A 24,300-nucleotide genomic window follows, 5' to 3' on the forward strand; every position below is an offset into this window, starting at 1 on the left:
TGCGAGGCCTTATTAGTATTGAAGCATCATTTTTTTAAAGTTCTTTATTTTTTGAACTCAGAGGTTTAGTAGAGCTGTCCTCGATCAAAGAAATTCTTCATCGATCTGTAAAGATCTTTAAAGTTGAGTTTCTCCACAAAGAATCACACAAAAGCACCACTTTAAATCTTGTTTACTAGAGATGTGCTCATAAGTATCCTGGAAAAAGGTCATTCAGCATGAAAAAAAGCATAAAAATCGACTAAAGAAATCTTAGTCGACTAAGACCAAAACTACCGATTAGTCGACTTGAGGGGCCAGCTCTCAAGTTTAGAGAAAGAATCTGCTGGAGGAAGGGATTATTATTCATTATTATTGTGAGAATGTAGTCTCAGTATTAAATTATGTGTTAAAGATTGGTTCACATTTATCCATGTCTGTCTTAAAAGCAATACTTGCATGCCCAAATGTACATTGAGAAAAATGTTGGTCACTGTAATTATTCATACCAGAGTTATTATAATAAACAAACAAAAATGAGCAGTGAAAAATATTTATTTGAAACTGAGTAAAAACTTATCCTTTAAGTAAAACTAAACTGAAAAAAATATTGCCTGGGTAAAAAACGAATGAAAATGAATGCAAATTATTTTCATCAACTCTCGTGACGTTGAACCACAGAAATTGAACAGACTTGACCTTCCAGGAGATGGTGCTAATACAAATCATTACGGCAATTCCTACACAGTTCTCCAACCATATATTTTGTATGTATATGTAGCTAAATACTTCTGAGACATAGCTGCCCCTTATAAAAACAACCTAAAACTAAACCTTTCTCAAAGAATAAACTAAAACTAGCAAACACACTTTGAAAACTAAACTAAAATCAAATTGAAAAGTCCACACTAAAAACTAATAATCCTGCTTCATACTGGCCACAAAGATCCATTCTTAACACAACTCCAATTTAAGTGATGGGAACAAACTCATGAACCGTTGCTCTGTGCAAAAATGTATTCTAAAGGTCATCTGAAGATAATATGAGGCTTCAACAGACAAATCAAAATCTAAAGTTATAGTCTGAAAAAAATCTGTTTCCCTTGAACAAATTGGGAACAATTACATATAGCTCTTTCAATTTCCATATGAGCATGTGAAAATTGTATTAAGACACACTTTAAAACTGGGAACCTAACCTTTAACCAAGTCCCATGGAAATGTGAAATACTACTGTGTAGCGCTGATGTTTCCGATCACTCTACTCTCACTTCTCTCTGACGTTACGAAGGGAGTTTCAGGGGATTCCCAACTCCTCTGTGCTTTCATACTGAGTGCAAAAAGGAAATGGAAACCTAAAATTCCTGTTTGGGATTTTTTTCAAAACATAGCAACAGCTGTAAATACTTCCCTCGCAAGTCATTAGCAACGATGCCAACTCATAATTCTGTGATGCTTATTGGATCTGGTATTAAAGGTCATTCATGAGCATGAGAACCAGATTGTTGTCAATGAGATCACAAAGACGCTTGATTTGTGGTTTCTTGTCATGAAATTCTGTTATATAAATATTATTCGAAGGAAGTTGAACATAAATATCCCCTGCTGAGGATTTGTTTTTATCATCATCTCAGAAGCAGGGGTTGAAGAAGTATTCAGATCTTTTACTTAAGTAAAAGTAGCAATACCACCATTCAAAAATATTCTGTTACAAGTAAATTCCAGTATTATCTGCAAAATATAATTAAAGTATAAAAGTACTCTTTATATGCCAAAATGGACTCTATCGGTGTTAATTTTTACTATTGGATTGTTATTGTTGATGCAAGCAGCATTTAAATATTATAGCAGACTGTGATAGAGCTAATTTTACTCATTTTATATCCTGGCAAGTGGCTTAATTTACTGTATAAAATTGCAATGTATTTTATAGGATTTTTTTCAATTCTAATCTGAAATGTAATTAGTAGCTACAGCTGTCAGATCAATGTAGTGGAGTCAAAAACACAATATTTACCTCTGAAATATAACGGAGTCAAAGTAGTCCAAAGCAGCAAAATTAAAATACTCAAGTAAAGTACAAGTACCTTATAATTGTACTTAAGTACAGTACTTGAGTATATGTACTTACGCTCTTCACACCACAGCTCTGAAGTCTAACATAGTTAATACTGTATGTTTTCATCTTGTGTCCTGCAATACATGTTTTCACCACTGTGGCGAGTGCAGGCCAGAGCTTACACTTCAGTGTGAGGTGTTTAGGGGGCTGCATGAAGAAGTGGAAGAAATATTCAGATCTTTTACTTCAGTAAAAGTAGTAATACCACCGTGTAAAAATACTCTGTTACAAGTAAAAGTCCTACATTCAAATATTTCATTAAGTAAAAGTACAAAATATTAACATCAAAATATACTTAAAGGGACTCTATGTAAGAATCAGAAATTGCTTGTTAACAGCGACACCTGTGGCCGTGAAATCAACGAAAGTCAGCGTCGGGCTCGCGCTTGCTCGCTCTAAATATACCTGAACGAGCATCGCTCAACACAGTGAGGCGACACACGTCAGCTAAAACACAATATCACTCTATATTTCACCTGCTTGGTAGTAATGTTAGCTGATCAGAGAAGGTCTCCATGAATAACTGCTGATCCTAGTGTTGGCTTTTCCTGCCTCAGCCTCCCGACCGCGGCCGGAGGGAACAGGTGAGACACTGCAGGTTTGGTCGGAGACGATAACGTTTCTCGCTGAGGAGCCCCCTCACTTCACAAGACACAGGAAACCTCTGTTGGTCTGGAGGAGCTGCAGCATTTATTCCTGCACAAACGTCCACTGTACATTTACTAGATATTCTCAGAGCTACTAACTCTTCTTCAGTGTGTAGTGTGCGCGCATTCACGTGAGAGTGGAGCGAAAGAGTGAGTGAGAACGAGCGCGGTGTGTGAGTGAAGGCAGGCAGTCAGAGGAGCAGAGTACAGCAGAGACTCCGGCCCTGGAGCCCAAAGCTACGGTCTCCCCCGCGTCCTCCGACCGCGGCCAACACTGTTTTGCAAGACGGGCTTCACTAGATATAACTTTGCGGTTTGGTGTTTCCGTGTAGTTTGTGTTGGAGTCTGAGTCTGAACAGCATAGCCACACGCGAGTGCGCATGGGACACTGACCCGCAATGATTTATACGTGTAAGAAGTTACAAACAGTCCCTTCAAAGTGGCAGTAGGCAGTATATTTTTGGCATCATTGGGCAAAAGTTCCATAATAACCTTTCAGTATATTGTAATTCAAGTGTTCTGAGAGATAACTAGACTTCTGCACCTCCTCATGGCTCTGTTTTCAGGCTTTAAAACTCTAGCCAGCTCTCTGTTATTGTGATGTCTATTTCTCGCCTCAAATGTTTTCAGAATCATCTTGTAGTCCACAGTTTAGCTGTAAAATGAGAAAGTTTGTGACCCGGCAGCCAAGTACCGGTCACATGACCGGAGCACAGCCAATAGGAATGCTCTCTCAATGAAATGACCTGTGATTGGTCAAAGTTTCCCGTCACGGGAGATTTTTTAAAGCCTGAAAACAGCCATGAGGAGGTGCAGAAGTCTAGTTATCTCTCAGAACACTTGAATTACAATATGCTGAAAGGTTATTATGGATTTTTTATCCTGCCAACTGCCACTTTAAATACTTGACAATTCTCCCTTTAAGGCACATTTTAAACGGATAAAAAATGTGCGATTAATTTGGGATTTAATCATGAGATTAATCTTGATTCAATATTTTAATAGACATAGTTTTGAAATAATCTTAATACATCATAAATCATTAGTTGATTATATTTAGTTTTAATAATCTTAATCTGTAACTAAAACTTTAAAAATCTATGAAGTGGAGTAAAAAGTACAATATTCACATCTGGAGTAGAAATATAAAGAAGCAGAATATGGAAATACTCAAGTAAAGTACAAGTACTGCAAAATTGTACTTAAGTCCTGTACTTGATTAAATGTACTTATTTACTTTCCACAGCTGGCTGCATGTTATTGTGTACGTGTCAGCAGTCTGGACCCAGAGAACAGGAAAATACAATGCAAGCACCTTTTCAACGTCCTCCTCTGTAAAACTGAACTGTGGGCTTAACGCCACAATAGGTGGTTTAACACCAACATAATACTCATCACAATAGAGGTGCACCAACTGGCAAACTAATAAACAGGATCAACATGATTTATTATCAAAAAAAGCACCATTGTTCATTATATGATGGTGGTAGATGTTTCATGTTTTCATGTTGTTTTGAGATGAAAAAACTTTGAATCACAACTCCCAAAGTGACCTTAATCTTTTGTGGCATAAAAATGTCTGCTGGTTATATTTGTATATTCTTCTCATGCCGTTCCAACACGACTCTCTGGAGTGCAGAGGCAATTACATATATATAGCCACTCTGGCCCACGGACAAGAGCGCTTCAACAGATTCGACAGTGATGGCAAGACAAACAGATCATAGAAACCAACAGAAACTGTTACTGCCAGCGTTTTGTCTCTATGCATGAAAGGAGGAAAGCAGTGAGCTCAGCGTAATCCTTTCAGCGGCCGTCCCTCTGGCTGCCCTGGTCAGCATGATGCTCCAGTGCAGAAGCTCAATGCCAGGCCCGCTCTCCCCTCTTCCTCTCCAGCTGTGGATTTTCCACCGCTTTATCCGACCTGAGCCTCCAAACCCGCCCAGCACACACACAAAGTAAAACTGTGCCTAATCAGTTCTGCCGCCACAAACCCAATTTGTACCAATCCAGAGCACAAGTGGAGAAATTGCTCGTGCAGCTTTGATTCATGGAATGAATTTAAACTGTAAACAATACAAAGTGAATCATGGAGAATGAGTGACACTGTAATGACATTAATTCTGTGCATGAAAAAATATCAAAATTTGTGGAAAAAATCAACTTGTACCAGCTCACATGTTCTGCCCACCACATTCCCACTGCTTTTCTATTTTTTTAGGTTTGAAGGTCAGTGCAGTTTCTCAACAGAGCTCATCAACCAGTTGTTATGAAGGAGATATTTAGACCTCCTCTAGTAAAACAAGCCCCCCAAAAAAACTTTTGTTTACAACCCTTCTTGTCCTTCTCACATAAACCTCAAGTTTCAAAGGTGTCCTTTAATCTGCAGTCTGTTGAGAGCATTCCCACATAAATAATCAATGATCAAGGACTGTTTGATTATTTCTGGGCCTTTAAAACTTTCAACCCATTAGTCCAGATTCAGAGTAGTTTCTATGAACAGACAGCGGCAGGTCAAGGCAGGAGAAGGGGTTAAATGATTTTGTTTTGATTTGTAGTATTGTGTGCCGGCCCCTCCCCTGGGCCTGGCGGGGCTGCTGTGGCCCCCGGGGCGTTATAAAAAGGCCTCTGAGCTCCCCCTGCTCTGGTAAAGAGGCTGAATGTCTGCAGGACATGCTTAACGTTTGTCTATCCATGTTCTTCTACTAACAACCAGCGGGGTTGGCACATCGATGCACAGAGACTGGCGTACTGCTCCACTCAGGAGCTCTTTATGACAGAAATCAGAATCCAGAGCAGCAGATTGCACCAGAGTTACATGTTGAGCAATTTACGTGTTGTTGCATTTAGCTTTAGAGAGGCTGTTTGAAAGTTTTGTCATTTGTGTTTTTTTTGGTTTCAAACACACTCATTATTGTGGAGAAAGAGCATCTCCTCTTAGTTAGTTTTTCTGTTCATCCCTCCATTGCTTAAGAGGTTTGACCTTTTGCCACCATGTGGGAGTTCAGGTCCATGTCTTTCTGGCGGGCGGTGTTCGCCGAGTTCTACGGCACCATGTTCTTCGTGTTCTTTGGACTGGGGGCGGCCCTCCGCTGGACCACCGGGCCCCATAATGTTCTCCATGTTGCCTTTTGCTTTGGGCTGGCGGCCGCCACCCTCATCCAGTCCATCGGCCACATCAGCGGAGGACACATCAACCCGGCTGTTACCTTCGCCTACCTGATTGGCTCCCAGATGTCCCTGTTCCGCGCTTTCTTCTACATCATGGCCCAGTGTCTCGGAGCGCTGGCCGGTGCTGCCGTGCTCTATGGGGTCACGCCCAACAACATGAGGGGAAACCTAGCACTCAACACGGTAAGAATACTACATCCATTGCTACAAGTAAACACACTAGCTTTGTGCTAAATGTACAAATTAAATATTGCATATACACAGAATAACTGCCAAGGACCATAAGGTCATTCAAATCAAAAATCACAATGTGTATAAAAAACAGCATCTGCATTATGTGTACAACGATTTAACTGTATCTGAAAAATCATCATTAATGTCATCTTCCCTCCCCCTCCCGTCTTCCAGCTGCAGCCAGGCATCAGCCTGGGCATGGCCACCACCATGGAGGTCTTCCTCACCCTGCAGCTTGTCGTCTGCATCTTCGCCGTGACTGATGAGAGGCGCAACGGACGCCTGGGCTCTGCTGCCCTCGCCATCGGCTTCTCTGTGCTCATGGGGCATCTCCTCGGGGTGAGAACCGACCGAAGGGAATTTGAAACGGCTCACTGAGTTCATACGAGATTTAGGGCTGTCAAAGTTAACAAGATGTTAATTCAATAACACTTTAATCATTTCTTTAACGCAACTTGCGATTTTTAAGTTGTAGTAGGTTTAGTTTTTAAGATAGAGTGAAGGTACTGGCATTATATGAAACTAGAAAACCCAATGAATCCATTGGTACCAACCATGTCATACTAGCTTGTCCTTCGCGAAGGAGATTAAATAACGCTCCAAACATGCGCTAAATTTTGGCGAGGAACAACTGGCATGGCCATTTTCAAATGGGTTCCTTGACCTCTGACCTCAAGATATGTGAATGAAAATGGGTTCTATGGGTACCCACGAGTCTCCCCTTTACAGACATGCCCAGATTAATGAAAATCACATGCAGTTTTGGGCAAGTCATAGTCAAGTCAGCAAACTGACTCACTGACAGCTGTTGTTACCTGTTGGGCTGCAGTTTGACATGTTATCATTTGAGCATATTTTTTGGCAACAAGCATATTTTCCCACGCCCATGTTGACAAGAGTTTTAAATACTTGTCAAATCTCACTTCAGGGTACAGTTTGAACAGATAATGAATGTGCAATAAGTTTGCAATTAAATATTTTAATTGATTGAGCCCTAATAAGAATCTAACCCCTATTTACATATTTACAGTCTTAACCCTGAACTGCTCTCTCCGTCTTTCACTTAGATGTACTACACCGGAGCAGGAATGAACCCAGCGAGGTCCTTCGCCCCAGCTGTCCTGGTTCGGAATTTTGTCAACCACTGGGTAAGATGATCATATCTGAAAATCTCTTGCAAACAATATGACATAATGTGTCATCTTGAAAGTCACTAACACATCCTGCTCTTTGTGTTTCCTGTTCCTGGCAGGTGTACTGGGTGGGACCGATGATTGGCGGCGCCATGGGTGCTCTGCTGTACGACTTCATGCTGTTCCCCCGTGTGCGCGGCCTCTCCGAGAGGCTCGCCACACTGAAGGGCGTCCGGACCCCAGAGGCCGAGGGCCAGCAGGAGACCAGGGGAGAGCCCATCGAGCTCAAGACACAGGCCCTATAAACCCGGAAAAGAAGATTGGCTTTCTGACATCCCCCCCCCCCCTCCCCCATCCCTCACCCTTCACCCCTCATTCGGCACCCTCACTTCCCGGTCCATCCTCAGCCCACACATACCTCCACACATGCTAACACAGATCCCAAACGCCTTCTGCATCCAGAACTGGACCTATCGAATCACAGTGAAGGGGAACCCAGAGCCCCGACCATCTCGCCTGATTTCACCCCTACCCATCCTTCCTCCTCCTCCTCCTCCTCCTCCTCCCCCTTGGACTGCAGGACAAAGATGGAGGGTTAGAAGAAGACTTGCCACTGAAGGAAGCACCCTGTGCCCTGTGGTGTGGAGAGTCAGTCGCTCCTGGCTGACCAGGTGGCTATAACTGCTCAGGACAGGGGCCTCTCTCGCTATCTTTTCTTTCACTTTCTCTCTCTCTCTTTCTGTTTTTCTTCCTATTTCGTAGTCTTGCTAGGAGTGAAGCTACAGTAGAGCAGTGGACTTCTGCATGCTTTTCCATTTTGATCCGGTGTGATCTCGCCCTTCGTTTCGTTTATAATGAACTTTGGGTAAATTACATGTACGTATTGTACTTTACCAGTATTTATTTGGCTTCTTTTTTTTCAGTTGTATGTGTGTGTGTGTGTGAGACAGAGATTGGGTGTGCATGCATGTCTCTGTGCACGTGTATGCGTGTGTTTTAATTCACTTTTCATCGCCACAATCCTTTGACTGTATTTTTTTAATCAAACAAGCATATTTTAGGGAAAGATGCGGCTTTTTCCACCAGCAAAAGTTCAACATGTTTAGAGTGATCCCCTTTTTATATCAGATGAAAATAATTGACGCCTTAAAGCCAAATTCATTCAGTTTAGAGTTTGTGTCTCATCTAGTGACACACATATTTATATCAAAATAAACACAAAACACAAAACTATCTGGTCTTTTCTGAGCTCAATAAGTTACAATTACAAAAACTTAAAATTATATAATTGCCACCAAACCAGTTGCTTTACAAGTGGTAAAATCTGCAGGTTTGTTCCACATTTAGACAACTTCTACAATACTTGTGTTGAGTTACATTTACTTCTCTGACATGAGCTTTGCTTTTTAGAGCAGCGCTTATCACAGATTCATGTACAGGTGTGTGATAGTTGGTTTGCTTTTACTTTTTGCGTGTCTGCCATGGAAAAACAAAGAAAGCAAACCTGACGAGCTGTCATGAGGAACTAGCGTTTTCCAGTTGAACTGTGTTGTTTGATACGACTGAAGGGTCTCTGTTACACCAACTCGAGGTTAAAGATGAAAGAGTGCATGAGGTGTGGTGGCTTGTTGCTGGTGTTGGCAAACACCTGGTGCCTTCTCTTTTCTATATGCTGAGCTGGGTGGCTCTTTGGGAGTGAGATAGTTTTATTGGACAAGCCCCTCTCTGACATTTGGGAGAAGAGAGAAGGTCACCGCGAGGCGACTGAAATCTTTAGTGTGTTTTGTACAGGGTGATAAATGTACATTTTCATACAATCTACACAAGCGAGAATGAACTTTGAAGTTCTCCATTGGCCCGGCGTCCCCTCTCTCTTCCATCCCTCCTTCATTCACCCTACCTCCTCCCTTTGTTTACGAGGCAGCCGTCTTGTTCTGCTCCAATGAGGGGACATCTAACGCTGCTGGGATGGAGGGAAGGGGACGGGGCTCTGAGATAAGTTTTCACCAGAGCAGTTATTGAACCAGACATGTAAGCTGATTCTCTCTCTGCTTCTTCTACATAACTTTTTTTTTTCAGTGTGATTTCCCTGGCAGTGGTTGAGTAGATTTACATTTTAGTGACATGTTGAAATTAGACTTTGTGTTCTAATGGAAAAGCTTTGTGATGTACAGTGTAAAGTTTTCTTTTTTTTTTTTAAAAACATTTCATGATTGTTGAAACTGGATGGATAGGAAATATAATATGCTAGTTATGCAATGTCTCCTCTTTGGCTGATGGATTATGGAAGTGATGCCGATTATGTTATACACCAATATGCTTTCATTCAATGGACAGCCTTTTGGGTACCAGGCATACCTTCCCGATCACAATGCCATTGATTTATTATTTTTATATGTCAAAAAAATCAGAAAATTCTTATGTTTCAAATCATTTCTTTGTCTGTTTTCTTTTAGACTGACTTTAGGAAAACATGGGATTTAAATAGATGGTTCCACCTACAGTTGCATCTATCAAAAAAGCAAATATCAGATGTATACAACAACTATCATATAAGACACATTCATGACACTTCTGAGAACTAAACCCTGCAACCATTTACCAGTCAGATGAGGTTATTTCTGTGATTCAGTCTGCACCTGCTTGTAGGAGATATTCCTCTACCTGCAGTGGTTGGCTTAAAGCAGACAACTAATTTCTTGTAAATAAATTCACAAAAATATTTTTGATATTTTGAGAAAAAACTGAGATTTTATTCGTCACCACAGTTGAAAGATTATATGGATTGTAGTAGATTTATCCAAAAGTCAATCCAAAAGATATAAAAGGTTATCATCTGGTAGACATTCATACAACATGGCACGTCCAACACACCATTATATTATATTACATGCACAACATTGACAGCGATGGTAGGTAGTGCAAAGCTTTTCATAAAATCAAGTTAGTTAATGAGGAAGATTGATTTTGATATACATTCAGCTAAGCTGCTAAAATCAGAGCAAAATTACATTTATAGCCACAAAGCAAAAATCACCTGTCAGAATAATATCGTTCTTTATGTTTCCTTTTAACTGTAATGCTAATTACTTATATATCCCTACCATGTTTTTATTCTCTAACACCCCCCAAAAATGTAAATGGCACATTAACATGTTATGTGAAACTCCAAACTAAACAGCATCAATTTAGTTACATAGAATAGCATCTAATTAAAAAATGTAAATGGCACTAAAGGTATGAAAATATTCTGTTGATCATTTACTTTCACTGAAAGACTGAAGACAGATCAATTTTTTGCATTTGGGCAATTAGTTGGACTTGATGCATACTTAAGAGAAAAATACCAAAAATGATTGTCTGAGATTGAACCAACGAAAGCCTTAAAAATATGAACATAGAGCAGAAAATACACACAATTGATTCTTTAAAGTAGCTTTATAATCTTTTCATTATTTTTTTTAAATCACTATATATCGCTGAATGTGGTAACACAATGGTGGTAACTAAGCTTATGGCCCACTGATGAAAGTATTGCAATATTTGCAGTATTATGAACATTTACGGAAAATACGTTACGCTACAGCTAATGCAAACCAAACATTTCCTACTGCTGCACCTTCACTTTAAAAGCATTTAACTGGCCGAACATAAGGTGGCATTATGAAGTAATCACATGAAATGCAATGTGTTTGTCGGTGAGCTTGACACTGACCGCTATCGTTCATCAAAAGACAAGACAAAGGTCATTTTCGTCATTTTTTGACAGTGGATCAGTTTGAAATATTGCAGAGACGAATAGAACAAAAAGGAGCAGCCACAGTGAGCTGTTAGATGAAGAGATATTATAAGTCTTTACCATGCATATTGTGCGTTACTGTAAGATTGGGGGTATACTAAGTTAGGGTTATATACAATAGGGAAATACTATTCAAATATACTTACCTCATCATGACTTAAAAAAGGGAAGACGACATAACCAAAAAAAATAACCCAGTGAGTGGCGATCAACAGACCTACCACCAGGTGAGAGCGAGAGTGCGAGGGTTTTAAAGAGGTGCACAACAAAAGTGGCCGGCGAACAGCGATGACAGCCCTTTTGGTTCTTTTCATTTGTTCTCAGTTTGACATTTGTCCTTAAAATGTCCTGCTTTCAAATAGCACCAGCTAAACCTGTTGAGTCCCAGAGATTTGTTTTTGCTCAAAAGTAGATGAATCTGTAGATGGATGATGAAACGTGAAGGAAGAAGAAAGTTTGCTCAAACAAGGGCGCTCTTTTCATATGAAGGTGAGACAGACGACTTTGGCTCTGGTCTCTTTCTCCGATGTCTGCTTCACCCTCCAAAAACAACTCTGATGGGAAATCCTCCTAATGAGGGTAAGTCCCGAGAAAAGTCTCCAAATCTAGTTCCATGTTTTCATCTGCGGGACTAGAAGACAGACACATAATGACTTCTCAACACTGTAAAAAAACAACAAGGAAATAGTTTTCATGCACAGACAAGAAAATGAGAACCTACATGTCTTCAACGAAGCCGTCAGGGTTGGGAGTGAACTCCACAGATGGAGGTGGCTCCATTATGTCTTGATTTATGGACAGCTGCGTGCTGAATTGCGGCGGGAACGGATGCCTGAAAGAAACCACAGGAGCAGGAGCGCCATCAACATCAATCCTGTTATGCAAGCAACATTTCTATCAAATGAATTATGTGTCAAATATTTATAACAAATGTCTTAAATTTAGGGCTGCCAAATTTAACATGATAACGCAAATTTGTTTTAAAGCATAAACGCAATCAATCTTTTAGAGGTCATAGTGGGCTAAGTTTTAAAGCTAGAGTGAAGATACTAGTATCATAGGAAACTAAGGAATCCATTGGTACCAACCATGCCATACTAGCTTGTGAAGGATTAAAAGGTTAAATAATGCTATGAAGTTACACAACATTTTTGGCGAGGAAAAACTGTCATGGCCATTTTCAAAGGGGTCCCTTGACCTCTGACCTCCAGATATGTAATAAAAATGGGTTATATGGGTACCCACGAGTCTCCCCTTTACAGACATGCTCACTCTATGATAATCACATGCAGTTTGGGGCGAGTCATAGTCAAGTCAGCACACTGACACACTGACGGCAGTTGTTGCCTGTTGGGCTGCAGTTTACCATGTTATGATTTGATCATATTAATTATGCTAAATGCAGTACCTGTGAGGGTTTCTGGACAATATGTGTCATTGTTTTGTGTTGTTAATTGATTTCCAATAATAAATAAATACATGACAAATCTCCCTTTAAGGTACATTTTGATTGAATAAAAAATGTGCGATTAATTAAAAAAACTAGGGCATTAAAAAAACTTAACTGAGCTTTTTTTTTGGTACATGTGCTCAATTTTACCATGTCTCCAGTACTAGTAATCAACTTCTACAAGAACTATGAGCCATAAAATGATAAAATACACAAAATATTCTTTAATTATTGTAAAGGCCACGTTAAACTATCTTTTATTATATATATACATATTAGGAAGAACTATAGTTATTTTTGACAATTTTCATAATTTACTGTGTTCCTGAAGTGTTAGTTTGTAGTTTCTTGGCCTTCAAATAAAAGACTACAATTCCATTGAAACTATTTTCAGGAAGTGACACATTTTTTTGGGAGGGTCAAAGAGTAAAGTAGGGTGAGCAGCATGGTGAGCAAACATTTTGACTTGTCTTTTTTCTTACATGTTTCATGATGTTAATCTGTTTGTCACACTCTTAAAGGGACTATTTGTAACTTTCAGAAATGCTTGTTAACAGCGACACCTGTGGCCGTGAAATCAACGAAAGTCAGCGTCGGGCTCGCGCTTGCTCGCTCTAAATATACCTGAACGAGCATCGCTCAACACAGTGAGGCGACACACGTCAGCTAAAACTACAATATCACTCTATATTTCAGCTGCTTGGCAGTAATGTTAGCTGACCAGACCAAGGTCTCTCCATGAACATGATTTAGATCTGATCCTAGTGTTGGCTTTTGCTGCCTCAGTGCAGGCTGAGGTAGTGGGGCTCTGCAGCGTGTCTCCCTGCTCTCTCCACCCGAGAGAGCAGAGGAGACACCGGCACCCGGTAGGTAACGAGACTACAACGTGTCTCTCTGCAGAGCTCCGTCACTTCACAAGACACGGGAAACCTCTGTTGGTCTGGAGGAGCTGCAGCATTTATTTCTGCCCAAACGTCCACTGTACATTCACTAGATATTCTCAGAGCTAAACTAACTCTTCTGCAGTGTGTAGTGAGCGCGCGTTCACGTCTAGAGGTGGAGCGAGCTGAGCGAGAACGCGCGCTCTGTCTGAGTGAAGGCGAGCAGGCAGAGGAGGAGAGGCAGCGGCCACACGCGAACGCGCATATGCGAGCGCGCATGTGTCCCGACCCGGTACATTTATAAGCTTAAAAAGTTACAAACAGTCCCTTTAATGTTACAGCCTGTTCTGCTAAATACTGAAGAAAGTTGGTCCGATTAAAAAACAATTTTAAAAACATATTTAATACAGTTTTTAAAGTTCTGTTTATGTGTAGATGGTAAGCTACCTAAAGCTGGATCACTCACAGAGTTATGGCTAACTTAGCTCCAAATGTTCCACCCTGATATAGACCAATATGAACCAGTACACCCATAAGGATTATTATTAAAGTGCCTGAGATTATCCAATATGTTTTCCTGACAGTGAAACATGTCACTATTGTGCAAAAAAAGATGAGAAATCCATCTTTTTTTTCAATAGTCATGAGGCCAAAATGTTGCTGCATAACAGGAATGATCCAACTAATAACCTTCCGTCACTCGATTAAAGGACTCATAACTGGCATGTTTTGGCGTAAGAAGCTGACTCTGGTGGTCAAATTACAAGACAAAAGGCTTCATTGTTTACTCACGACGTTTTGATGTCAAGGAATCCCTGTGGCATTATTTTAAAACAGCTGAAATATCAACACTAATATGCATCACATTGAGATTTCTTCAGACATCATTTAAAACTGCTGTGCAACGTTCAAACTAGTGCTGTCTCGATACACGATTACCGTGGCCATAATATCTCACAATAACGTTTTATTAAATAGTTTTTTGGCAAATGAATTACACTCAAAATACAAGTTGAAGAGAGAGTCTGTAACCATAACTGTATTTATTTTTTAGGGCTGTCAGAGTTAACGATAAAAACGCGTTAACACAAATTAGTTTTAGCGGCACTAATTATAACGCATTAACGCAATTTGCGATTTTTAGGTTGTAGCGGGCTCAAAAGGTAGACTGAAGATATGTGATATGTTGCTTGTGAAAAATGGGTCCAATATTTACTTTGGTGACTATGGGGCGAAAGAATCGGTCATGATCTGTGTTCATGTTCACTTCTCCCATTAGAGTTAATAGACTCAGGACATGCCGCTAGTCTCCTAACGGGGGGGAGAAACCCATGTGACACAATTACTGACTCTCAGTGCATCGTCTCCTTTCTAAACTGTCTCTGATAAAGTGAAAGAGTGTAGAAGTGACACTTACACTGAGAAGCCAGCATTACTGCGAGGGCTTTCAGAGGAGGGCGTCATACTGGGAGCCGGGGGGGTGGCTGAGCCAGCTTCCCTGCACACACAAACACACACAAACATGACACGTTCCCTTGAAATGATTTTATTTTACATCAAATGACATGGTTTAGTTGTAAAATAGTCCCTTACGTGCCAACTTTAGTATGGAGAGACACGGGGATGTAGCCACCGGTGGATGACGCTTGAGGCTCTGCAGTAAAAGAAAAGAAATCCATCTGTTAGTTGTTTGTTCTCACTTGAGCTTAAAGTCATAAATCTGACGTGACGACCGTTACCTGAGTAGAATTTTTTGAAAACTTCATGTTTAGGAAATTCAGGATACAGGTATGTTACGTGGTTGATATCCCGGATGCGGTCGCCGAGGCTACGGATCTCCAGATCTCTCTTGGTGAAGGGCTGGATGTTCTGGATTTTCTGGCCCCCATCTAGGTGAAACAAAAACGCTTGATGTGTCAGTGCAGGTGTGGGAGAGTGTACGAGACAAACTGTTATTCTCCTTATTATTAGGCCTATTATTATATATTAATATAATTTATTATTATTATTATTATTATTATAATAATTATAATTATATTTAATAATTATAATTATTATTAAAATTATTATAATAATTATAATTATATTTAATAATTATAATTATATTCAATAAGGATTATAAGTGCGCGGCTACCTTGTGATTGCCAGCTTGCTGCCACGGCTTGTCGGGTTCTGGCAGTTGTCTGTGTTTTCGTCTAACAACTTTAACTCTTTTACAGTGTGTTTCCAGCTCATGAAAGATAATTGTAACCTTGTTGGTCGCCTAAAAATGTCTTTTACAGCGTTTGGTTGTGCTTAACTCCACCCTCTCGTGTCACTTCAGGTTGCAAAAAAACAACATGGTGAAATGGCCAAATGCTGACCTCGAGGCTTCAGATCGGCAGTCCACAAACCAATGGGTGACGTCACGGTGACTACGTCCACTTCTTATATCCAGTCTGTGGTTAAGTAGCTCCGTTAGATATCTATCTAGCTGCAATGATACAGACTTACAACTGAGCAGCCACAGCTGAGGGTGCGCCCACTGTGCTCACAACCAGCGGCGATCACAAGCAGCGGTGTTCTACTACATAATACTATATCATTATACAGCTCAGCCTTTCTCTGTGGATCGGAGGGAATGCAAAACGTAGTGCGAGGGAACGCAAAAAAATTCAGAAACAAAATCCCACCATGACCTTTCAGGGGCTTAGTAGATGTCCAACAATAGAATCAAATATATAATATTATATAAAAAAAATAAATAAAAAAAAAAAATTCTTCCAGTAAGAGAGTTTATTGCCGTTCATCAATGTTACCACTCACGCTATTGACACTGTTACAGCTGTTAAAAGCAATATAATTGAGTTTTTATTTCAATAACCTGCTAACATAACACCAAATTTATGGGTGTTTACATTATTTGATTATTAGAAGATCATCATTTAGGTGATTCAGCCATTTCATTAGTTATGTCTTGTTAAGCACAGAAATACTTATTTTGTTATAAAGTTTAACCCAGGCTGTTTAAGCAGAGCGAATGTTGGAGAGTCAAACTGAATAAAAAAGGTTTTCGATGCAACATTGTGTTTTATTAAAACAATAATCTACTAAAATTAAAAAGGTGTATTGTTTTCACGTTTAAATTCCTAGCTTTGCAGATCAGATAGGAAATCTAAATGTCCGGCCCTGTGGCACTTCAAATGTGGCCCTTCCAAAAAAGTAATTGAATTGGCCTGGTCTAAATAAAATATTTTATTTGTTTTAAATCAGGAAGACCACCCACAAAATGTGAAAGGTTGTTAAAGAATCAAATGTCATTAAATTATCAAAATGAAGTCCTGAAATTCCTCCACGTAAAAATAACAGATATAAAAGATAAATGTACGATTTCCCTCGTCACCTTGTCAATACCGAATTTACTGGGTGTACCGTGGCGTAGTCTAAACGGGAAACAGAACAATTTAAGGGAGTAAAAAATTAAACTAAACACAATCAAACTGAAACTGAGGCCACACCAACACTTACTCTCAGAAGCGGACACATATGCAATGGTGATGCCTCCGATCTCAGAGTCACTGAAGCGAAGCAGGAACGTCCCGTTGGGCCTGTCTTTGAGGATCAGGTGTAGATGCTGTTTCCCAATGAAACCAAATATCAGCCTAGTGGAACAACACATTGCAAACACTTAATATCAGACTGTAGCAGGTTGCTATATATATTTAATATTAAAATACCAAGTGAGTGTCCTCACCCTTGACTCCAGTAGGTCTTCAGGTGCTTCTTGGTCAGCTCCATCACTCCCTCAAACCACTGCCAGAAAGTGAACGGTCGACCCGGAAGAACTTCCTGTAAGATCGAAACTGCACGGTGAGATTTCAGCGTACGTTAGCCTGCGTGTGTCTGTGCGGGCGGACATATACGCCTGTCCTGTGTACCTTATTAAACTGGCCCCAGGTAACATAACTGTTGCTGAAGTCGTCGGCAAAGTCGGGCTTGTCAAATATCTTCTGGGCCAAGAAGTGCTGGTTGTAGTTGTCCAGATTGTGCTGCGTCTGGACCTCAGAGGTGAATTTGCTGTTGAGAGTGCTATACATCATCCTCCAGGGCACGCGGTCCGGCACCATGAACGGCACTCTGTCCTGGTGACAACAACAAAGAGGCTGACGTGGTGAAAACACTGATACGCATTTACAATGATGTCAGAGGAAGAGTGAAAGAAACTAAAACCGAGAAGAGAAAAAGAGAAGGGAAGTGTGTAGGCATTGCCTATGTGGTTAGGCATTTCAAAAAAATCAATGTCTTTCTTACAGACCACATCAGACTGTTTCCAGTCAACACTTTAATTGTCAAAGGAAAGAGAACAACAAACAGGAAGCCCCTCGAGGCCCAAAGAGCTTGTGTGCACATTACTGTAAGTCTGTGGCTCGCTTCCAACTAATGTTAGAATAGTTTAAAAGTTAAAAGTTTAAATGATTTTTTTTTGCTTTCCATTTCATTTTAGTTTGGTTGTAGTTCGTTTTCAGAGTGTTTCCTAGTTTTAGTTTAGTTTAAAGAAGCAGTGTGTAGGATCTGGTGGTATCTAGCAGTGAGGTTGAAACTGAAGCCTCTCCCATGTGCCAAGCGTGTAGGAGAACGAGAACTACAGTGGCCGACGCAAAAATGCAAATTCTTGGTATCGTGCACGCTAGCTCACTTTCATGGCTCACTGGGACACTAAATGGAATTGTGCCGTTTTATGTTAGTTGGCTTATTGAACCTATTATTGAGGAGTTATAGTTTATTTCAATTCAAATTACTAGCAAAGCAATTGCAGAAAAATCCTCCAAAGAACAACTGATGAAGTTAAATCCTAGGCGCCATACATTAAAGCTGTATGTAGTCTACATCAGTGGTTTCCAAAGTGAGGTCCGAATAATCTTTCATATTTTCACTATAATTCCATCCATAAGTAACACAATGACAGGATGTATGACTATTTTGGTCATGGGTTGCATACACTTTCTGTAATAAAACACCTAAAAGCACTAGGGCTGTCCTCGACCGAAGACATTCTTAGTTGACTAACATTCATACGATTTTGTTAACTAATCGATTAGTTAAATTAATTGACAGATAACCACAAAGAATCACACAAAAGCACCACTTTAAATCTTAGTTCTCATTTCTTAGAATGAAGTCATTCAGCATGAAAAAAAAAGCATAAAAAACGACTGAAGACTAAAGAAATCTTAATCGACTAAGACCAAAACGACAGATTAGAGGGGGCCCTAAAAAGCAAAAATGCTATCAGATGGGGGACGCTAGAACAAAAGCTTATCAAATGGGGGTCCCTGGTCTAATTTGTGTCTTTGACGTGAAAAAGTTTGGGAACCATTAGTCTACATTCACATAATAATATATTCCACATTGTTGGCTGACTTAAATAGAGTTGCAGTGTTCACAACAGCAGAAATACAAACTGATAACAGAGACTAAGAAGTGAAGGAACATTAAAGTAATAACAGAGAAATTAATAATTTGACACTTACTGGTTCTGAAAAAGCACAGTCCCATATGATGGTGGCCAGAGCGTTGTTGTCTTGACTACCGTGCACAATGACGACCACCGGCAGTGAGATCATCTATAATCAATTACATCATTTTTAAGTTGTTTGACCACACATACAGTAGTTGTCAGCCCAGCCTCGTGTATCACTGCTGTGGCCAATTAACAAAGGTTATGTGCGGACGAATAAAGTGCCAGAACATCAGATGCAACTAATTTGACACAGGAAATAAAAATTCATCATCATGAAGCCAAATCTATCACCTTTCATCAAGCAACAGGATGCAACAACCAGTTAAATAACAATGGACGGGGCCAAACCTGTATCCTGTATGGAATTTCACAGCCTGTGATGGTGATCTCTGTGGAGAACAGGAGAGCAAATTTCTCCTCTGTCACCGACTCTGATCCCTTTCTGTCTGCTCTCTTGATCTTCTTGATGGACTGTTACACCAAAATAAAGAGTTTAAATGTGTTAACAAGACTAAACAATAATCTAATCTGGGCTGAGAGATGTAGAGCGGTCCATACCATGTTCCTGAAGGTGGCACATGTGCTCTTGCTGGCTGTGTTGTGTTCTAGGATGGCGGTGTTGTTGATCAGCTCCCCGACGTTATCACTGCAGGGAACACAACAGGGATTGATGTAATTTCTTCTCTCATACTGTATAAGTAGTATACAGTAAGTCCCTAGATTGAACCCATTTTGAAGTGTTAAACATTATTGGGAGAGACACATAACTGGTTGTTCTGTGTTCTCAACCGTAGATCAAAAACGTGACGGGTGCTCTTGAAAAACAGGAACAAATCAGGATAAACAGGAAGGCAATCTAGGCACTCCTAGCTTTGGGGAAGGAAATATTAAAAAGCATTTATTATAGTGTCTAAATCCTTAAAAAAAGACAACCACTGTAGGACTTTGTCACAGCATTTAACAAACACTTGTTTGATTGTTTATTTTTAGTGATTTAGCAACTATAATAAAGGCTTTTTAATATTTCTTTCCTGGTTACCACTCCTAAGATTTTGCAGTGTCTGGATTGCCTTCCTGTTTATCCTGTTTAACTTTACGGTTTTGATTTTATTTATTTGACACTTTGGGCTTACAAGACACTAAACAACAACTCAGATGGTAATGCATGACGTACAGTATCACAAATACATTTCCAATTTACACAACAGAAATGTTTTATAATTAAACACACAGGGTGTTGAGTCTTAACTTCCATTTTTTGGGGGGAAATATATTTTGCCAAAACAAAAATGTCCTCATTAAAAAGACACTTTAACATGTTACCTTTGGGCTACCAAAACCAACTAGGATCCTTTATTTTTAAATAGCAGAATTCTTGGGTCATTGCACAGAAAAATATACTAGTAAATTAAATTATAGTGTAGGATAATTTAGGAGGTAGAATTTCCCCTTGCACTTAGCTAATGGTGTAACGAACCATCGACCAAATCAAATGCTTAAAGCTTTCACATTAGCTAGTTATTTAATTCCTTGATTATTGTGTTGGAATAAATTGTGAGTTAATTATTTTGACCTTCACTTTAAGTACAACCAAAAACTAAAATTACCGCCTCGCAGTTCTATGCCTCCGCCAACCAGTCTAGTTGCAGTTTACATCCATGTCTGTCCAAAATGTCATCACCTCATCATTTTATCCTTTTAGACATTTGTATGAAATTGCCATAATTAGGATATGAATTTTTGTGTTATGGCCAAAAATGTGTTTTTTGAGGTCACAGTGATCTTCACCTTTGACCTTTCACCACCAAAACCTAATCAGCTCATCATTGAATCCAGGTGGAAGTTTGTGCCAAATTTGAAGAAATTCCCTGCAGGCGTTCCTGAGATATCGCGTTCACAAGAATCCAAAACACTTTTTACTACTACAGGTAAAATTAAAAGTACTGAATAACATGAAAACCAGTGAGAGATGTGCACTATTGATGCTGCTGTGCTGTGTATGTGACTCACCCAGACACACTGCTCAGGTTCCTGGCCTGCAGTTCATTAATAATTTGCGCCTTCAGCACCACCGGCTTCCCCGGAGCGACTTTTTCCCCCAGCAGATATCGCACCGTTGTTGAGAACTTTGACTGAGTCTTGATGACCTGAGGAGGCTGCTTGTCCACTACAAGAGAGCTGAAAGAGACATCAGTTACACACAGAGTGAGTCAAAAATTTAAGTATTTTATGTTGCTCTTTGTGAGTGAAGGAGAGGTAAAAGTTTGACATTTATTTTCTTTCACAGTTTAAAAAAGAAATACAGATGTATAGAAAAGAAAACGATGTGACTGGGCTACCTTTGAATCAGAACCTGCAGGAGTTGGCCCAGCCGTTCCTTGAGCTCTGGGATTGGTTCCCCTATCAGCATCAACTCCTGTCTCAACTTTCCGTTTACGCCAAGCAGCTGCTCACACCTAACGGAGGAAATAAATAAAGATAGTGAGGGCGCAAAAAAGGAAAGTGAGAACACAAATACGTAAGCCAATAAAACATATATGCTTATGTAATAATTAGGGCTGTCAGAGTTAACGTGATAATAACGTCTCAACGCAAACGTTTTAACGCCACTAATTTCTTTAACACAACTTGCTTTTTAGGTTGTAGCAGGCTCAGTTTTAAAGCTACAGTGAAGATACTGATATCATATGAAACTAAAAAACCTAGGGAATGCATTGGTAGCAACCATGTCATGCTAGATAATACATAAATAACGCTTCAAACTTAAGCTACATTTTGGCGAGGAAAAACTGGGATGGACATTTTCAAATGGGTCCCTTGACCTCTGACCTCAAAATATGTGAATGAAAATGGGTTCTATGGGTACCCAAGAGTCCCCTTTACAGACATGCCCACTTTATGATAATCACATGCAGTTTGGGGCAAGTCATAGACAAGTCAGCACACTGACACACTGACAGCTGTTGTTGCCTGTTGGGCTTCAGTTTACCATGTTATGATTTGATCATATTAATTATGCTAAATGCAGTACCTGTGAGGGTTTCTGGACAATATTTGTCATTGTTTTGTGTTGTAGAGTATTAAATACTTCTCAAATTAAGATTAAATATTTTAAACGATTGATAGCCCTAGTAATAATTCATCATTTCGTACAACATGATGTGTTTACCAAATAATACGACTTCATTAATTGAATTCATTTCATTAATTAATAAATTAATTTAAAAGCTCAAGACTATCAGACTGGTTGATCAATTCCACATAAAGCTGATCAACAGCAACACAGATGCTGATCAATCCAAAAGGGAATAAGTGGGAGTGGGGTGCACCTCACCAGGTCTGCAGGGCGTTGAGGTTGTCGTCAAAGGGATGTCCGATGGCGGCCTTGTGCTGATCCCACCTCCACGCCTTCAGCCGGCTGATCAGTCTGGTCTGACACTGATCCAGACAGTCCACGCACTCCTGCAGCAGCTGGAAACGCTTCTACAACAACCAACAACCAAACACATTACACTGGATGCATATGCATGTGCATGTCCAAGCTCATGCCAAAGATCAAATGATTTATCAATCAATTGTTTCATTTTTAGTCTATAAAATGTATTAAATTGAACCTTCTGAAATTCCAAGAGCTTAAGGTTGTCGTCTACCAATTGTTCATTTTGCCTGGACAACATTTTAAAACCTGAAGAAATTCAGTTTTTAATGATATTAGATAAAGAAAAGCTGCACATTCTTATACTCGAGTGGTCAGAATCTACACATATTTACCATTTGACTATTTACTGAAAACAATCAACTGTTTAAACTCCTTTCAGTCGATCCACTGATTAATTAACTGACCAATTGTTTCAGCATTGATTGTTCAAGTGATACCAAATTTATCCAAATCCAAGACTGTTTATGGACCCCAGTATGCAGAAATATTGAAAATACACCATTTTTAGAATAGGTGAATGAAAAAAACATGCATGTGATTATCATAAAGTGGGCATGTCTGTAAAGGGGAGACTCGTGGATACCCTTAAAACCCATTTTTAGTCACATATCTTGAGGTCAAAGGTCAAGGGACCCCTTTGAACATGGCCATGCCAGTTTTTCCTCGCTAAAATTTAGCCTAACTTTGGAGCGTTATTTACCCTCCTCCCCGACAAGCTAGTATGATGGTTGTTACCAATTGATTTCATAGGTTTTGTAGTTTCATAGTTTTCATATGATATGATTTCATATGTATCTCTAGCTCTAAAACTGAACCTGCTACAGCCTCAGAAAGACAGTAAAGTCGGTCTGGATCGCCTGTGATCCCGCTGGTCTGAACATCTACTTTAGTGTGATAAGTAACATCAGACTAAAAGTATAATTGAACAGCATGAAGCTCTGGCCTTAGAACAGCTGCCTACTTGGCAAAACCAGCTGCTGTTTGTCTACAGTGTTTTGATAATGTGAAACTTTAATTCAGATAGCTATATAAAAAAGTAATGTTGGTACTCGCAGCTGAAGCGAAGCTCACCGTGGACATTGCTTTCACTTTGTACTCCAGCTGCTGGATGTGATTCTGGAGTTTCTGGATTTCTGACTTTGAGGGATCCAGTCCGTTCTGTTGGATCGGCCCTGTGCAAACAATAAATAGCATCATATGTTGAGTCCAAACGAACAGACAAACTAATTATGAAGGAAACTTTTTTTTTTTCAACGCCTGAATGGGGAAATAGTGGCTATTGTTCTGAAAAGAAAGCAAAACTTAAAGTGAGTCATTTGAGTCATCCATTTTGACAGGATGGAAATTATTTTACATTAAGGAACAATGACATTGACGGTTTCAAGTAAAGGGGAAAAGGAAACAACATCTTACGAAATCCTAACTGATAAAATCGGTCAACATGTGAACATGCCGACACACGGGCCAAACCCGACAAGAACAGACAGAAAACAAAATAATTACATACAAAATAAAGCAAGCTTGGCCAGATTAGGGATGCACCGATCTGAATCTTTCAGTCCTGATACCGATAGTGATACCCGGGCTTCGGGTATTGGACGATACCGAGCACCGATCCGATACCAGTGTTTAATTAATAAACTGTATGCCTCACTGTGTGGAAATGACTACGATCATTCTTTTATGTGTAAGATAACATCAGGCTTGACTTAAACATTGCTTTCTTAACTTTGTAAAACAAAATATGACAAATAAATACATAGATATACATTTATTTAATTGTTCTTTATTATTAAAATAATAAATCGTACTCCAGCAACTTGGTAAGAAATCTTCAAAATTAACAGGAATTTCAATTGAAACCTTTTTAATGCAGCAACAAATTGGTCAAAACTTAAACAGGAATTCAAATTCCAGTATATAATGTATGTAGTATATAAACATAGAA

At 39.6% G+C, this 24,300-nt stretch overlaps 2 protein-coding genes across 2 annotated transcripts in view; one reads left to right on the forward strand and one right to left on the reverse strand.

Moving 5' to 3' along the window:
* Positions 1-5,601: 5,601 nt before the first annotated feature.
* Positions 5,602-7,716, forward strand: mipa (major intrinsic protein of lens fiber a). Its single transcript, XM_074644472.1, has 4 exons — positions 5,602-6,099; positions 6,325-6,489; positions 7,218-7,298; positions 7,403-7,716. Exons 1-4 carry the CDS (start codon positions 5,740-5,742, stop codon positions 7,586-7,588), a joined length of 792 nt encoding a protein of 263 aa, XP_074500573.1. The 5' UTR covers positions 5,602-5,739; the 3' UTR covers positions 7,589-7,716.
* Positions 7,717-10,005: 2,289 nt separating this feature from the next.
* The window catches only part of stat6 (signal transducer and activator of transcription 6, interleukin-4 induced), a 34,247-nt gene continuing 19,952 nt past the window's right edge, over positions 10,006-24,300 (reverse strand). Inside the window, exons 6-20 of the mRNA XM_074644471.1 lie at positions 23,424-23,524; positions 22,248-22,396; positions 21,253-21,369; positions 20,924-21,091; positions 19,472-19,559; positions 19,262-19,384; positions 18,924-19,016; positions 17,331-17,534; positions 17,147-17,241; positions 16,921-17,054; positions 15,153-15,302; positions 15,007-15,067; positions 14,831-14,911; positions 11,804-11,914; positions 10,006-11,713 (exon numbers count right to left, since the gene is read on the reverse strand). Coding sequence (XP_074500572.1) covers positions 11,653-11,713; positions 11,804-11,914; positions 14,831-14,911; positions 15,007-15,067; positions 15,153-15,302; positions 16,921-17,054; positions 17,147-17,241; positions 17,331-17,534; positions 18,924-19,016; positions 19,262-19,384; positions 19,472-19,559; positions 20,924-21,091; positions 21,253-21,369; positions 22,248-22,396; positions 23,424-23,524 — 1,736 coding nt within the window. The 3' untranslated portion in view covers positions 10,006-11,652. The remainder of the gene's footprint in view (positions 11,714-11,803; positions 11,915-14,830; positions 14,912-15,006; positions 15,068-15,152; positions 15,303-16,920; positions 17,055-17,146; positions 17,242-17,330; positions 17,535-18,923; positions 19,017-19,261; positions 19,385-19,471; positions 19,560-20,923; positions 21,092-21,252; positions 21,370-22,247; positions 22,397-23,423; positions 23,525-24,300) is intronic.

This window comes from Sebastes fasciatus, chromosome 8, assembly GCF_043250625.1.
Source record: "Sebastes fasciatus isolate fSebFas1 chromosome 8, fSebFas1.pri, whole genome shotgun sequence".
Classification (NCBI taxonomy): Eukaryota; Metazoa; Chordata; class Actinopteri; order Perciformes; family Sebastidae; genus Sebastes; species Sebastes fasciatus.